Raw genomic sequence first — 14,519 nt, 5'->3', positions numbered from 1 at the left:
TCATGTCTAGTACACAACACTGAGGTACATGCATTCCAAGATGCAGGGTAGGGAGGGACCCTGTGTGGTTCACTGCTGCATCCTTAGGACCTAGAACATGCCTAGGGCATGGGAGGCGTTCAACAAATACTGGAACAGATGAATGAACAAAGGAAGGAGTCACTTGCCCAATCCAGCTCCTGACTTCAGTCCCTAACACCCTTCCTTTCATGGAAGGGAAAGGGTCGCCCACCTGAGTAAGAGTACAGACCCTTAGTCATGACCCCAGGCAGTTCTGAAGGCAGATCCAGCTGCCAGCAGCTGGCTTAGAGGCCCAGAGCCACAGAAATGCCCTTTGGAGGTGCAAGGGCCCTCATGAAGTTCACAGATGAGTTTTCATACCAGCATCAAAAGCCCAGCGACATCCAGCCTGGCAATGGCAGGCATCCCCCACTAGGGAGGCTGAGGAAGGAGGCAGCCTTCTTTGGTCCTGTTCAGACCAGCCAAGTCAGACTCCAAATGTTTCCCTTGGGGACAGCCTGGAGTTGGGTGAGAGCCTGCCATGGGTGCTGTCCTCAGATTGGCCCTGTGGGCAGAGGCTTGCAGCCTAAGACTGAGTGACCAGAACCTTTGGGAGCAGGAGAGGCCTCTTAGGATCACAAATGGTTTGCCATCTGGATGAGCACACCTGCCATGTTCATGCCATCCTGAAACCCATGTCCTGGTCCTTCCTCCTTACCTTTCACCCATCACTCAGCAGGACAAACATAAAACTTGCAAGAGCAACCTTTGCTATACAGGAACCTAAGTAAAGAGCTCCTACAGGTCCGTGGCTTGGATGGAGGGGGAGAAGGGTGCAAGTAGCTGTTAGGAACAGACTGTCTTAACAGCTGAGGTGACGCCGACCAGACCCTCCTTCAGCTACGCCCAGCATCTAGAGCAGAAAAGTACCAGGAGTTTTCAAGAAAGAGACCCCAAAGCCTGGCCCAGGTGCATTGGTGACATTTCCAAATATTACCCCTGGGTAATATTTCCTTTCAGAGTGCCCAGCGCAGCCCCAGAGTCCCATGTCACCGCAAGTGCAAGTCCCGCCAGCAGTTTAGGGAAGACTGACCCCTCCCACGGCAAAGAAGAGAGGAAACAACAGGCTTTATAAAGAACCGTATTTATTTTCATTTACAGCATCAAATACCATAAATAAAGCTAAACATTGTTTGCCATGTGCAAAATACAGGGTTCCGTGTGGCACTGTAAATGGCTCCCAAAGGTCACAAACATGCATTACAACGAGATGGGGGAGGCTAGCTAAAGAGGAGGCTGACAGGGGAGGAGGGCATTCTTTGGTTGACATTCTATAAAGGGAGGGAGACTCTGCAAGAGAAGATAAGACAAGAGCAATGACTTCGTACTGGCTAGGATCTGCACCAATGCAGTGAGCAATGCAGCATGCAGGGCTGTACAGGCAGGCCGAGAGGTCAGCATGGCTCTGGGCCTCATGCAGGACAGACACCCCCTGCAGCCTGAGACCACGAGGCCTGGCCCACAGCAGCTCCACTGTACTTGGCATGGACTCTGAAAGGACTCTGAACGTCCTCCTGCTCCAGATAATGAGTCAGTGGGAAAATGCGTTTTGAGCAGAGCCATGGGGCCATTGAAACTGGCTGTTCCAGGCCTGGGGCTGAACTGAGTCATTTCCCAAAGCCATCCCTGGCCTGTGATGATGATTGCTCTAGATGAACCTTCTGCATCATCTGGGGCTTTACGAGCCAAGAGAGATCAAAAGAAGCACAGCAAAATCCTCGGATCTAAAGTACAGCTTACGGGAGAGAAAGGATTTGCTTGGAAAATTGTGATCATGTGTTCAAAATAGAGGGTGGGTCAAGCTTGTGATAAAGCCTGTGAGTATTTTTTTTAAATCCTGTAAAAAGAGTCACCTATGGTTTTGATCAATAACATCAATGGTCTTTCTGATAGAAGCAATTTAAGAAGATGCTTGTATGCATGTGCTTTTTCAGAGGTTGCTAGACAAAGGAGTTCTCTTCACAGGTGACAGAGCCCTCTCTACAGTACTGTCTCACAGTCAGGGTTAACCCTCCCAGGAGGGTAAGCGGCTTCGTAAATGCAACTGGAAAAGCATGCACGCAGGCCGCACAGGGAACAGAGGGGAGGCGGGGCATGCACCTGTGTGGACCGGGCTGCCGGCTCAGGAGTGAGTGGACTCAGGAACAGCTTTCAAGCTGGACACCACCCCACGTTGTTAACCGACCATGCCACGGAATGAGGCCATTAGTATGCAAGACACTCGCAGTTAGCACACCAGTACCACGGCGGGGAGGACGGGGCGGGAAGCGGGTTAGGGCTTAGTACCACTCTGAAAATCGGCAAGAAAACCAGTCACCTCAGAGCAGAAGTGTGTCAGCCAAGAAGTGGGTGTAGCACTGGAAGGTTGAAATGAACTGACGGCCACAGTGCAAGGTTGGGAAGAGAGACAGAGAAGAGAATTTAGTCTGGGGGACAAAAAGAAACAACTGACAACATGAGAAAGCACAGGAGTTGAAAATAAGGCCAGCATTAAAAAAAAAGAGGGAAACTCCCCTTAAACAAGTCATTGTTGCATAGGACAGGTGAACCTTTCTGGTAGTGACCAGCTACCTATCTACGAGAGGGGACATGTGTGGTTTGCATATGCCAAACGCTCCACTGTCCTCCACTGAGAGTGCACGTGGCCTCAGGACCCCCACCCCCCAAGACCCTCTGACCCAATTTACTCTAGGGCCTCATACTCATTCTGGAACATGCTGTGGATGCTGAGAGGCGTCCACCCTGGATCCACCCTTGGTGCTGCCCACCAGGAAGGTTCAGTCTCAGAACATACAAACATCTCAGGCTTCCGACAGGCATACCCCGTCCCCCCAGAGGAATTCAACCTAGTCTCCTCCTAGCCATGAGTGACATTCTCAGAGACTAACTCTGGCTTCGCAGAGCATTCCACAAAGCATCTCAGCCCACCGTCAGCTGATGAGAATAACAATGACGCGGCTGTCATGTGTTCGCATTATGACCTCGAGAATTTACTTTCTAGAATCAAACATAAAATGAATCAAGGGCTCCTCCCACCATGCTGAACATTAAAACCTCAGCAAAAATTTGGTAAAACACAATGCAAGTCATCAGATTGAGAACAGTTCCAACAAGGTCAGAGGCACCCATTCCCATGGACCCGGCCACAGCCATGCCCCTGTTCGACCCAAGGACTTCAGAGAAATGTCTACAGAAATGCCCACCCAACAGAAACTTGTCATCTCAAAGCCCTCAAGAGTTCTGGCTTCTAACTCACACCAGGATCCCTCCTTCCTTACTCTGGAGGCTATCTCTAGTGTAACAAGTGCATGGAGCTGTCTCCAGCCTGGCAACTCTAGATACACTGAGCACGGTAGCAGGTCTGTCTCTGTCAGCCTCCCCCTTGTTCAACCAAACCCCACAGCTGTGCAGATCCAGGCGGCAGAGCGGACTGGGGCGAGCTGAGGCCTCCTCCGGATGCCCAGAGTGAAGAATGCAGGTGGGCCCGAGGCCTGTTTTTGCCCTTAATAGGGCATATTTCTTTGGCATCAGTTGATACACAAGTTCCACTTCCAGCCTCCCTGCCAATCCAGACCCAGGGCAGCTTTCCCCTGGAGGTCAGACACATTCCTTTGCTAGGACAGTGTGAAAATAAACGGTTTCTGACTGTTTTGACCAAATATGCATGGTAGCCGAATGGCTAGGCAGCCAGGAAGTCTGTAGCAATGCTCACTGGGCAGGCCACGCTTCCCAGAAATAATGCCCTGAGGTGCTGACAAATGCCCTCAGTCCCAAAGGACGTGATGTGAGAGGGCAGATGCTCCCCTCAGCCTGACCATCATGGACCCTGAGTGGCCTTGGCTCAGACTGCAGCCTGGGCTGGGGACCTGACAGGGAGCCCCAGGGTTCATAGCTCCTGGTCAATGCCACCAGCTGACATAGCTCCTCCTTAGCATTGCGTCAGCTTGACAGAGCCCTGCACGGTGAGAGGCCGGCCAGCCCTCGCCACAGTGCTCGTTAGTGGGAAGTGAAGCAATCTGCTTAAAACCTTGCGGTTCTATGTCATTTGACTGTGCTTTGGTATGGGGCGACAAAACCTTCAAGCTGCTATTTTACATCCAAACAAGAGAGCAAAACAGTCTCCTTCATCCAGGAGGACAGATAACAGCCGACTACACACTGCCACGTGCTTTTGTAGGTTTAACTCTATTTTGTCCTTCTAATTCTTTCTCCTAAAATGATTAGGCTTTCACGTTGCAACAAACTGCCCCCTGTCGACAAGTGGCATCTGGGTACATAAATTGAAAGGCACTGGTCAGGAGATGGCACACTCACTTCCATTTATATAAAAGCCCAAATCACTAACATTGCAGGCAGTGACTATTGTAACCGACTGCCACGTGGAAGGGGTTTGTAATACCAGTTATAAACCTCAAACGTGTTTAGAAAAACTGACACTCAGAAAAAAAGGCTTTCTCTTGGCTTATAAAAGCTAAAAATTGAAATGTAAACCTAGAAATATGGCTCGCTTTGGTATAAAAGAAGTACAAAGCTATAAAAAACATCCTTCATGTCGTGCTGGCCCCTGCGCCACGAGCAAATGCTCACCCTGACGACGGAGGCGCGGGTGGCCAACATGGACTCTTTGGCTTTGAGCTAAGTGGTTCAAGAATGCTAGGCGTCCTGGCCAGCACCTTCGCTAACTAGGAGCACACCGCCCTCTACCCTGAAATGTTAAGGCATTTTGGGAGGCCAGCACTTCAGTAGAGCTTGACCGGGAGGCACCCGAGCACCCAGTCGCGGATGCTCTCGAGCGTCTCCTCGGACTCCTGGAACATGGAAGCCAGGACCTCGGAGAACACCCAGAGGAGGGGCAGCCCGAGGCTCAGGAGCTCGTACGTGTAGCAGTAGTTGTAAGCATTGTCCCTGAGATGCAGGCCGGCGGCGCGCAGAAGTCCCTGCATCCAGTTAAGCAGACTCCGGGGAAGCTGAAGCAGGCCCCGCGACAGCTGGAGAGGCCAGCTTAGCGCCTTCCTAAAGAAGGAATGGGTGATACCTGGGGGGCTGCCTGCGGGCGTGCCGATGGCTGCGGCTGCGCAAGAACTTTCCATGGGAGTGTCTCGCCGAGGGGCTTCTGGCTCTTTCCATATCCCCTCCTCCTGAGAAAGAGATCAAAGGGAGGGCAATGAGGCCGTGACTCTCACAGAGGACTCCTCCAACAAAGCAGACGGAGGCAGCCAATAAAAATGGAACTTAGAAGGCCCTGTGTTTTGCAACTAACCCCCAAAATAATCTCAGCCTCATGCATTGCTGAACAGGGGCTAAACATGGGCACAACTTTTCTAGAGGGCAACTTGACCATAAAGTTCACAAGCCCTCAAAACACACATGCCCTTTGACTCAGCAATCCTATTTCTGATGATATATGGTAAGTAAAGAATCTGAACTATGGATGAAGATACGCATACAAAGATTTTCACTGTACAAGTATTAAACAACATGAACATCCAACAATATGGGACTCAAACCAATTATCAACTATCTTTTACAGGCATCAAAAATTATACTCCAGGGACCAGCCCGGTGGCGCAGTGGTAGAGTTTGCATGTTCTGCTTCGGCGGCCCAGGGTTCGCCAGTTCAGATCCCAGGTGCGACATGGCACCGCTTGGGAAGCCATGCTGTGGCAGGCATCCCACACATAAAGTAGAGGAGGAAAAGGGGCACAGATGTGAGCTCAGGGCCAGTCTTCCTCAGCAAAAACAGAAGGATTGGCAGCAGATGTTAGCTCAGGACTAATCTTCCTCAAAAAAAAAAATTATACTCCAGGGCCTGGTGCTGTGACCAAGTGGTTAAGCTTCTACCCTCCGCCTTGGAGGCCCCGGGTTTCACTGGTTTGGATCCTGGGCACGGACATGGCACCTCTCATCAGGCCATGCTGAGGCGGCGTCCCACATGCCACAACTAGAAAGACATACAACTAGAATATACAACTATGTACTGGAGGGCTTTGGGGAGAAGAAGAAAAAAAAAAAAAAGGAAGAAGATTGGCAACAGATGTAGCTCAGGTGCCAATCTTTAAAAAAAAAAATTATACTCCAAAAGAATTTTAATGTCATGGGAAACTGTTCTTGATATGTTACTAGTGAAAAATGAAGGATATAAAACTGTAGCAATAGGATTCCAACTAGGGTAAAATACATTTAGAGAGGAAAACATCTGGAAGGAAATGTTACAAAATTTTAATTACGGTTTTCTCAGGATAGAGTGACGTGGGGTGATTTAACTTTCCTTTGTTATATACTTTCATTTATTTACCCATTTTTCTACACTGAGTCTATATGACTTGCACAATCAGAAAAAAGCTTTAAGTTGCTGGTCTGAGCTGGTGGTGAGTGATTAATCAGGGCAGAGAGGTATTTGCTAAGTGCTGCCAGAGGGGGTGCTGTCACAAGCCAGCCATAAACTCAGCAAGCCAGACACTTTGCTGACATCCAAGAGGCTGGGGAAGAGAAGTGGACACCGCAGAGGGTTGGCCCTATCCGTGGCATCCTTGCAAATAGGCCCCTATGGTCTCATGCACTCCAGGCACAGGGGAGACACGTGGCATGGGACAGGGAAAGCTCTTGGGCTTCTCATAAGCAGCAGCAGAGCCAGTCACCGGGGAGCTGGCATCTGGAAGGGGATAGTCCCAGAGGCTGGCTGAACAGACTGAGGCAAAGGGACCCTCACATCAGGGAGTAGAGACTCTCTTCTTCAGCTGTGGGCCTCAATCCCTCCAAGGCTACACATGTTGGCCTAACGTGGAGGAATCCTTGAAAGCCTTCTCCTGTCTGGAGGCCTTCCCTGTTTCACCAGCACTTTCGAGACAAAACATACCTCTCTTTGTTGCTTCAAGTCTGCCCGTCTCTTCCGTTGCTGGTTATTGGTTTTACAGTGAATGAAATGAGGCTTGCAGAAAAACTTGCCTGTGAAAAATAAATACATACACACACGCACACAGGTTTTTCTCTTGTACACCAGAGCCATAGCAGACATAAGCCAAGTGCCTACCGTTGTCTAGGTCAGAAAATGCCTATAACAAGGCCAGGACAGCTCAAACTTAGGAAATGGTTCCTGTCACCTGCCTTAAAGAAGTGGCAGCCAGCAGGACCCTTTGCTGCTTCGGAGGCAGGCCGCAGCAAGGCGGGTGCTCCGGGGGAGGGGGCTGAAACCCTCAGATAATCCCCAAAGCACATGGAGGCCAAGTCTCTTCCCCAGGCCAGTTGCCAGGCAGCGAAATGGACAGATCTGAATAGCAACACTGTTTCTAGCTCCTCTTCCTTTCTGGGACCCCTGGGGGTGGGAAAGGCTCAGAACAGATGGCCACAGTGATGGGGAGGAAAAGACCCCGGCGAGGTACACACTGGGCCACTGGCCACTGCCCAGGACCATTGGGCGCCTTCCAGAAAAGCCTTCTTTGCTCATTGTTTCAACAGTAACAAGAGTGATGGGAATAATGATAACAATAGGAAAATCTGATGAAGGACCCACAATATATCAGGCATGATTCTAAATGCTTCCGGTGATTTAACTCACCAATCCTCACAACAACCTTTTGGGCTAAGCACTGTTACTCTCCTCATTTCACAGATGAGGAAACTCAGGCACCAAGAGGTCAGGTGACAGGCCCAAGGTTATATGGTGGTAAGTGGTACGGTCTGGATTTGAACCCAGGCTGTTGAGTTTGAGGGGGTGGAGTCACAAGACTGTGCTGGACTGCTTCTCATTATATATGACAGTGTGAAGAGCAAGCGCTGAAAGTCAGAAAATAACCACTCATTCCAGTGGGCGCAGCTCCTTCATCGATCATCTCTCGTAGGCCATTTATCAGGAGAGATGTTATTATTATGTTTTTTTAATAATGCACACTTTATAAATAACAACATTAAGATGTCATCATTTATGGAAGCCTTATTACATGCCAGGTCTGTGCCGAGCATGTTACATAGGTTATCTGGTTTGACTTTCTTGACCACACAGACACCACAAAAGGTGGTGAGACTGAACAAGAAGACATACATAAAGCACACGGCACACAGTAGGTCCTCACCAGTGCTGGCACACCCAGGTGCTGCCGCCTTCCTCTTTCCTCAGGACCCCCTGCCCCGCACAGGCGGCCTCTCTCTCTAGCTCCCAGCTCCCTGAGCAGCTTTCCTGATGACACTGTACCACCTGGAGGTGCTGGGCGTCCCAGAGCCTCCAGAAGGATGGGAGCCCAGGCCAGAGACCAGTGCCACTCCTGGCCCCTGAGGGTTACCTTCATCAACGTCGAAGGCATAGGCGGCCAGGCGCAAGGTGGTGGCGCAGACACTGCAGCGGAAACACTCCCGGTGGAAGAAGTGGCCCTCTGCGCTCAGCCGCTCCATCACGTACACACGCTTCTTGCAGAAGTAACAGGTGTCGCTGCCACCCAGGTTCAGGGGAAACACCTTTCGAATAGATTCCTGGGGGCACAGGGCAGCGGGAGAGAAGAGCAGCACATTAGGGCTTGCACTGCATCCTTAAAGGTGAGGCCCGGGCTTGTAGATTCTGACCCGAATCACGGGGACCTCGTGGGCTCCTATTTGTTGCTTTTGTCACTGCAGGCAGCACAGCAAAGAGTGACTGAGGGTAGGAAGATGCCCTCCCACCAGACCTCAACCCTGCAGGCGCTGATGTAAGTGCACTCCGGGGCAGGCCGGCCAGCAACAAGGCGGCCCGGGGGGGCCTCCCCCAGGCTGGTTGTTCTGGTTTCCAGTGGGGGCAATGTTGCCCGGTCTGATGGAGTGGGCACCCCTCGAACGTGCCCGCTCAGGGACGCTGTCTCCAGGAATCTGTCCCAAGGGTTACATGTTGTCTGAGTCTAGAGTGAGGTCGCTGAAAAAAGGTTTCACACATCTTTGCCCCCCTGCAGTGACTTACGTCAGGCAAGGAAAGCATGTGGCATCAAAACTGCTCAGAGAACTGCAGAAAAGGGAGAGGCTGTCAATCAAATTCCTAAATGCCAGCAGGGAGGGCGAGGGCCGGGACAGGGGGGCACCAGGATGACTCCAGGGGAATGTGCCAAAAGGAAACCCAAAGAATTGTCAATACAAATCGCTGGTGATGGCAGTGAGTGGCCTTATTTGGAGAAAGAGAATTCAGAGGAAAGGGATGTTTCCTCTATTACTGAATTCTCAATCCAATACCAAAGGGCTGCTCAGGCTGGACAGTAAACTGATGGTAAGGATGCCCAACTATGTGGATGGCCTCGCCTGGCCTTTTGCCTGAGTTCTCCAGAGCTCAGACAGCAGGGAAGTCACCCTGCCTTGTGAAATGACCCAGAAGGGAGCTGAGGGAGGTCTGTCTGCAAAGAAAAACGCTAACCTCTACTCTGACCAGCCCATTCCTAGTCCCTCTTGTCCCCCGAGAAGGGGAGCCCCAGGAGGGCCCAGCCATCCTCTCTGCACTCTGTGCACCCTCCTTGGGAGGCCAGAGCTGGTGTCTACGGGAGAAGGCCGAGGGGTGTGCGTCCTTACCAGGTCTGGAGAGGTGGCCTGGGTCTTAGGTCTGTGATCATTCATGTACAGATTGACCAGGACTTCAGCTGCAGCCCCTATTCCGCTGGACACTCTCCCTACCGTCAACTACCCAAGAGCAGAGGCAGAGGAGACAGAGATAAAAGAGAGGCAGTTAGCACCCAGAAAGAAAAGACAAGCAGCTGGATGCAGGAGATGGCTCCACACCCACAGACAGACAGCACCCAACAGCCCGAGCAAAGGAAAGAAACGGAACCCCGCGGCCCTGGGCGAGCCAGTGACTCGTAGAGCTCCATCCACTGGGGGCGCAGGGCCTTCAGGAGTTCACGAATTTCTCTTTTCACAGGGTGGTGAACGAATCCCAGAGAGAGGAAGGGATCTAGCCAAGGCTGCTCAGCAGAGAAATGCCAGATTCAGGAGTCTACTCGGGTCTCCTGACCCCCAGCCTGGGTGCCCTCACATGGCCTCTCTCATCAGGGGCTGGGACAACTTGGGCTGCTCGGGCCCTGTAACCACCAAAAGGGCCTATATGGCACCTGTGTGACCCATTGCCTCCAAAAGCCCAGAGGGAGAGAAGCGAGCAAAGGAGATAGAGAGCTGAGGATCAAGACCTCGCAGACAGACAGCTGCCTGCCGCCTCCTGCAGAGGCCCCTCCCCCTGCAAGGGGGTGGCCGGGGCTGCCGCTTGGTGAGCATGGGGCCCCCAGAGACCCCACTCCACCAGGAAGCGGGTCTGAGCCCGAGCACCAAGCTCTCAGCTTCTGAGCTCAGCGTCCTGCACAGTAAAATGGGATAATCGTGCCTGCCTCACGGGTTTGTGGTGAGCACTGAGTTATGAAGACATGAGCCAGAGCACCTGGCACTTAGCAGGGCTGGGCCAAGATGGACTTGACTCCTCCCTCCCTTCTTCCTCTGAATTCAGCAGCCCCAGCCTGCCCCATCTCCCTAGGGAGGGATGGCTGTGTCTGATCCCAGTCCCTCCAGGCCACGACCACAGAGCACCTTGCCAGAAAATGCAGTGACTAGACTAGGAGACAGGAGGGAGCAGGATGGGGCCTCTGCTGCAGGCTCCAGACGGCCTCAGAGCTGGTGCTGGGCAGGTCAGCTCCACGTGGCCCGGGGATCACGGCCTGACGGGCTTCGGGTGCCCGTGCTCCTGAGGGAGTGATGGCCCGTGCCTACCCACGAGAGCCTGGATCCCCATCAACGCATCATGGAGCGAGGAAGGGGTGGGAGGTGACAGCCTAAGCAGACACAGCGCAATCACACATACACTCCCCAGCCAACCCCAACTTGCTCCCCTTTCCCCACCAGCTCTGAAAGGCCACCCCAGGGCCTGCAGTCTCTCCTCCAGGGAGGCAAACATGCACAGTGTGAGATTCTGTGAACACTCTTCCTGACCCCAAGGCCCTGGAGGGAAAGGGGCTCCAGGCCCTCCCCAGCCTCTGAATACAGCACTGGGAGATGCGGGCAGAGACAGCAGAGAGTTCGGCTGGAGGCCCTCGGGCACAGGCTGATAGCCACCCAGAGGACAAGTAACAGTGACTCGTGTGTGGGCGAAGGAACGCCCTCGATCTCAACCCAGGACTGCTCTCGAGAGGCCACATGTGACCTGCCGTGAAAGCCTCACGTCCCAGCAGGAGTTTGGGGATGTCCCCACCCCCGGGGGCTGTGCCCACCCTCAGAGCCTGAGGCCAACCTGTCGGATTCCAGCAAGAGCACGGGAACTACGGGGGGATGAAGAGGGGGAGAGAGGGCAAGTGGGCTGGGGAGAAGGACCAGCCCCCGAAACGCACGCTCTCTTTCTTGTTAAGGAAGCCAACACTTACAGCAACTTGGGGACAGTCACTCCAACCATGGGAGGGGCTCTTGGGGATTGCAGAGAATGCAGCTGCTGGCTTGCTGGGGGCAGGTCTGGTCCCACGACTCAGACAGATGGGACCTCCTCAGACTTTACAAAGCCTGTCCCTTGCCAGGAGCAGCGTCTGCCAGGCCAGTTCCCACCTCCCCCCACCTCTCAAGCTGGCCCAGCCTGGGAGAGATGAGGATTCTGCCTCCAAACACACTCTCTGCCACTTTCAGGATTTCACAAATGCCAAGAAACTTGGCTCCTGCTTCCAAGAACTGTTCGGGTGCACTGGCTCGGGACAATAAGCCATTGTTGGCCTGATGTTCCATCCCCTGCTGGGGCCCCCAACACAGGCCCCTCAGAGAGGGGCTCTAGAATACCAAGTCCTTCCTGGGTTTACATGGAAATAAAGAGGGAGGGAAGGCAGGGGAGGTCAGAACTACATTCCTGGCCACACTGCCCCTGTGTGGCTGTCTGCACTGGCCCGGTGTGTGAACTGGCTTCCTGGTACTCTCCCAGAAAGGCAGCACGCTGATGCCATGATACCCACGTGCAATTATTGCCTCCCCTGAGTTAGCAGAGATCAAGGCTGTACTTTCTGGGGCTTTAAATACAAGTCCCTACTGAGACCTTATTAACCACTTAGCTAATAAGCACTTGTGTCGCTGAAGTTTCCGTGCAATCCTGACTGACGGATCAATGATAGGAGCATGCAGAGGGCTGCAAGGCTGCCAGGGGGTGTCGCCAAAACACGTCTGTGCAGTCGCGGGCCTGCTCAGTTTTTCTACCAGCACAGGACATTGTCCAGGTCACCTGGCCAGGCGATCCAGAATGAAGACCACACCTGGTCTTTCATTGTGGGCCAAAAAGGTTCCTTTCTCCCAGCTGACTGTGAAATCCCCACACGGTCACTGTGGCTTTCTTAAGAATTATGAAATGAAAGCACCCTTAGGAAAAGCAGTATTGGCTCTCCGACGTGCCCTGCCCAACCTGATGGAAACCATTCCAGAATCACCTAGACCCAGAGGTGAACCAGGACTCCCTAGAGAGGGCACAGGGGACCAGGTGATGGAGCATTTGTCTCAAGAGGGGAGAGGGGGCCCTTGAAGCCCACCCCAAAGACCAGTGTGAAGGTGGCGCTGCCCTGGGATCACAGGTTATCTTCTGTTTCCTGACAGCAGGCTGCCTAGCTGGCTCTGTGAGAGTGAGGACACGACCAACTGGACCTGTGCTAGCTCAGTGCTCCTCAAACTATCAGTGGTGAATGATGAGATTTTGCTTTTTCTTTTTAAATCCCTTGTGGCCTGATACTTGCAGATACAAGAAAAATGAAATACTAGAAATATGATCACACACTTGGATGTGTGGCAATGTCAAAATGCTCTACAAGCGTCAAAGGCTCGGCTCACTTGCTGTGCTCATTGGGTCACAGACGGTACCTGCCTATGAGCAGCACAGCTCTAACCGACTGGGAAATTTCCAGGCTCTCTGGATCCTGGGAAAGAAAGAGATGCTCAACTCACAGAGAAATTTCCGGAAAACTCATCCTGGTATTGACCTCGGGGCAAGATGCACAGATTCTCAACAGGGAGGTTCATGCACTGAAAGGCAAGCCACGTCTGGTCCGGGAAGGGCTGGTCCAGAGGAAAGCTTGCCATTTGCCCGGGAACAGTTTGTCTAAATGCAAAGTTGGGCAATCTGATGAGCTGACCAAAAATGATCCCATCCCAGTCACTAGTTTTTTAAGAATTGGTAATTTTGGAGGGCCAGGGGTCTGCTTTGGGAACCCTTTATGTGTCTTTCAATATTCTCATAATTTTGAAGAATTGGGGTATTTCTCACTACTTTTCTTCCCTCTTGAATCTTAATTATTTTTCAGCTAATTAACTAGAGCAAGCTGGAATGGTTGGACATTTCAGGTGGGCCATCATCTCACATTACATTAGATTAACCTCACATACACCACTTCCCTTCTGTGAGCCTCAGCTTCCTCATCTGTAAAATGGGTAGACCCCCACTATCCCCCCAGGGCTGCAAAAGAGAGTCATCAAAGAATCTGGGCCGTGCCTCCCATGGTGCTGGGCTCTCAAGAAGCACTTGGCAGAGAGTTAATGAGTCCACGGCACCACCACTGGGGCAGCTTCGCATTTCCATATTCTGGGACTCTTCTCCTCTCTTGGATGGCCTTCACTTGGGGGACTGCTGGGAGCTTGGGTTCCCTCCTCCGCACGAGTAAAAACAATGCACCCACCCAGGCTGAGCATACTGGCTTGTCTCCCAAGTCACCCTAGACTCAAACACGGTGACATCACTGTTGCCCCAAGCACTGTTGTCAAAGGGTGCAGAAGATGGCACTCCTGAGGCGATCCTGTCACTCTAGACTCAGAATATGACGGTCCCTGCCTGGATGTTGGAGTCTTTCTCACCCTGCTCCGAGCTGGCCCATCTCCCCTTGAGTTTGCACCCCCTGATGTCATGACCCTGTCTTACTCAGCTCTGCAGTCCTGGTCCAGGGGTGATGCTCTGAATGAGGGAGGATGCAGACTCCTGGGCCCATTTGTGTCCAAACAATGGTAACCCTCCCCTGGGGCCTGGAGCTCAGCCAAGAATACCAGGCGTCCAGCTTGCTCATATCCATAGCTGGGCCACCTGTGGCCGCCTGGCTTGCTGTGAGCATCACAAAGCCCACATGGCTCTGGGAGCAGGGAGAATAGAGCTCCCAGGGCCTTAGAGCTGAGGGCTCATGAGATGGGGAGGTTTTGACAAGTAGGGTCAGAGGCGTTCTCCTGGGCCTACTTGGGCAACGACATTCCTCACTGAGGAGACCCTGGATGACAAACATCAGAAGACAGGCTGGTCGACCAGAGTCCTCAGCTATATGCCCAGGGCAAGGAAAGGGAGGGCAAGGACTGGAACCCCCTGTTTGAGGGAGTCCGGAAATGATACGCTCAGAGCCTCTGCGGCTGTGACCTCCCAATAGGTATCCAGCTCTGCGCCTTTGTCCCCTGTTGCCAGATGCTGTCCTGCTGATCATACGTGTAGAACCTCACGGCCCTGCGAGGTGGGTCTTATGATACCCCTTCGCAGATCGGCC

The 14,519-nt window shown here is 52.6% G+C and overlaps 1 protein-coding gene across 16 annotated transcripts in view; it reads right to left on the bottom strand.

The window, feature by feature from the left end:
• The window catches only part of MICAL2 (microtubule associated monooxygenase, calponin and LIM domain containing 2), a 222,468-nt gene that overhangs the window by 79,125 nt on the left and 128,824 nt on the right, over positions 1-14,519 (bottom strand). For 7 of the 16 annotated variants that reach the window (XM_070626376.1, XM_070626375.1, XM_070626381.1 and 4 more), the window contains 6 exons: positions 9,577-9,684; positions 8,337-8,523; positions 6,917-7,005; positions 5,096-5,198; positions 2,378-2,435; positions 1,129-1,350 (listed from right to left, as the gene is read on the bottom strand). In XM_070626376.1, coding sequence (XP_070482477.1) covers positions 2,395-2,435; positions 5,096-5,198; positions 6,917-7,005; positions 8,337-8,523; positions 9,577-9,684 — 528 coding nt within the window. In that variant the 3' untranslated portion in view covers positions 1,129-1,350; positions 2,378-2,394. Of the gene's footprint in view, positions 1-1,128; positions 1,351-2,377; positions 2,436-5,095; positions 5,199-6,916; positions 7,006-8,336; positions 8,524-9,576; positions 9,685-14,519 lie in introns of those variants that run through there. The other 9 variants (XR_011541621.1, XR_011541622.1, XM_070626370.1 and 6 more) reach the window with 2 other exon arrangements.

This window comes from Equus przewalskii, chromosome 6, assembly GCF_037783145.1.
Source record: "Equus przewalskii isolate Varuska chromosome 6, EquPr2, whole genome shotgun sequence".
Classification (NCBI taxonomy): domain Eukaryota; kingdom Metazoa; phylum Chordata; class Mammalia; order Perissodactyla; family Equidae; genus Equus; species Equus przewalskii.
This window is presented reverse-complemented; position numbering and strand designations above follow the sequence as displayed.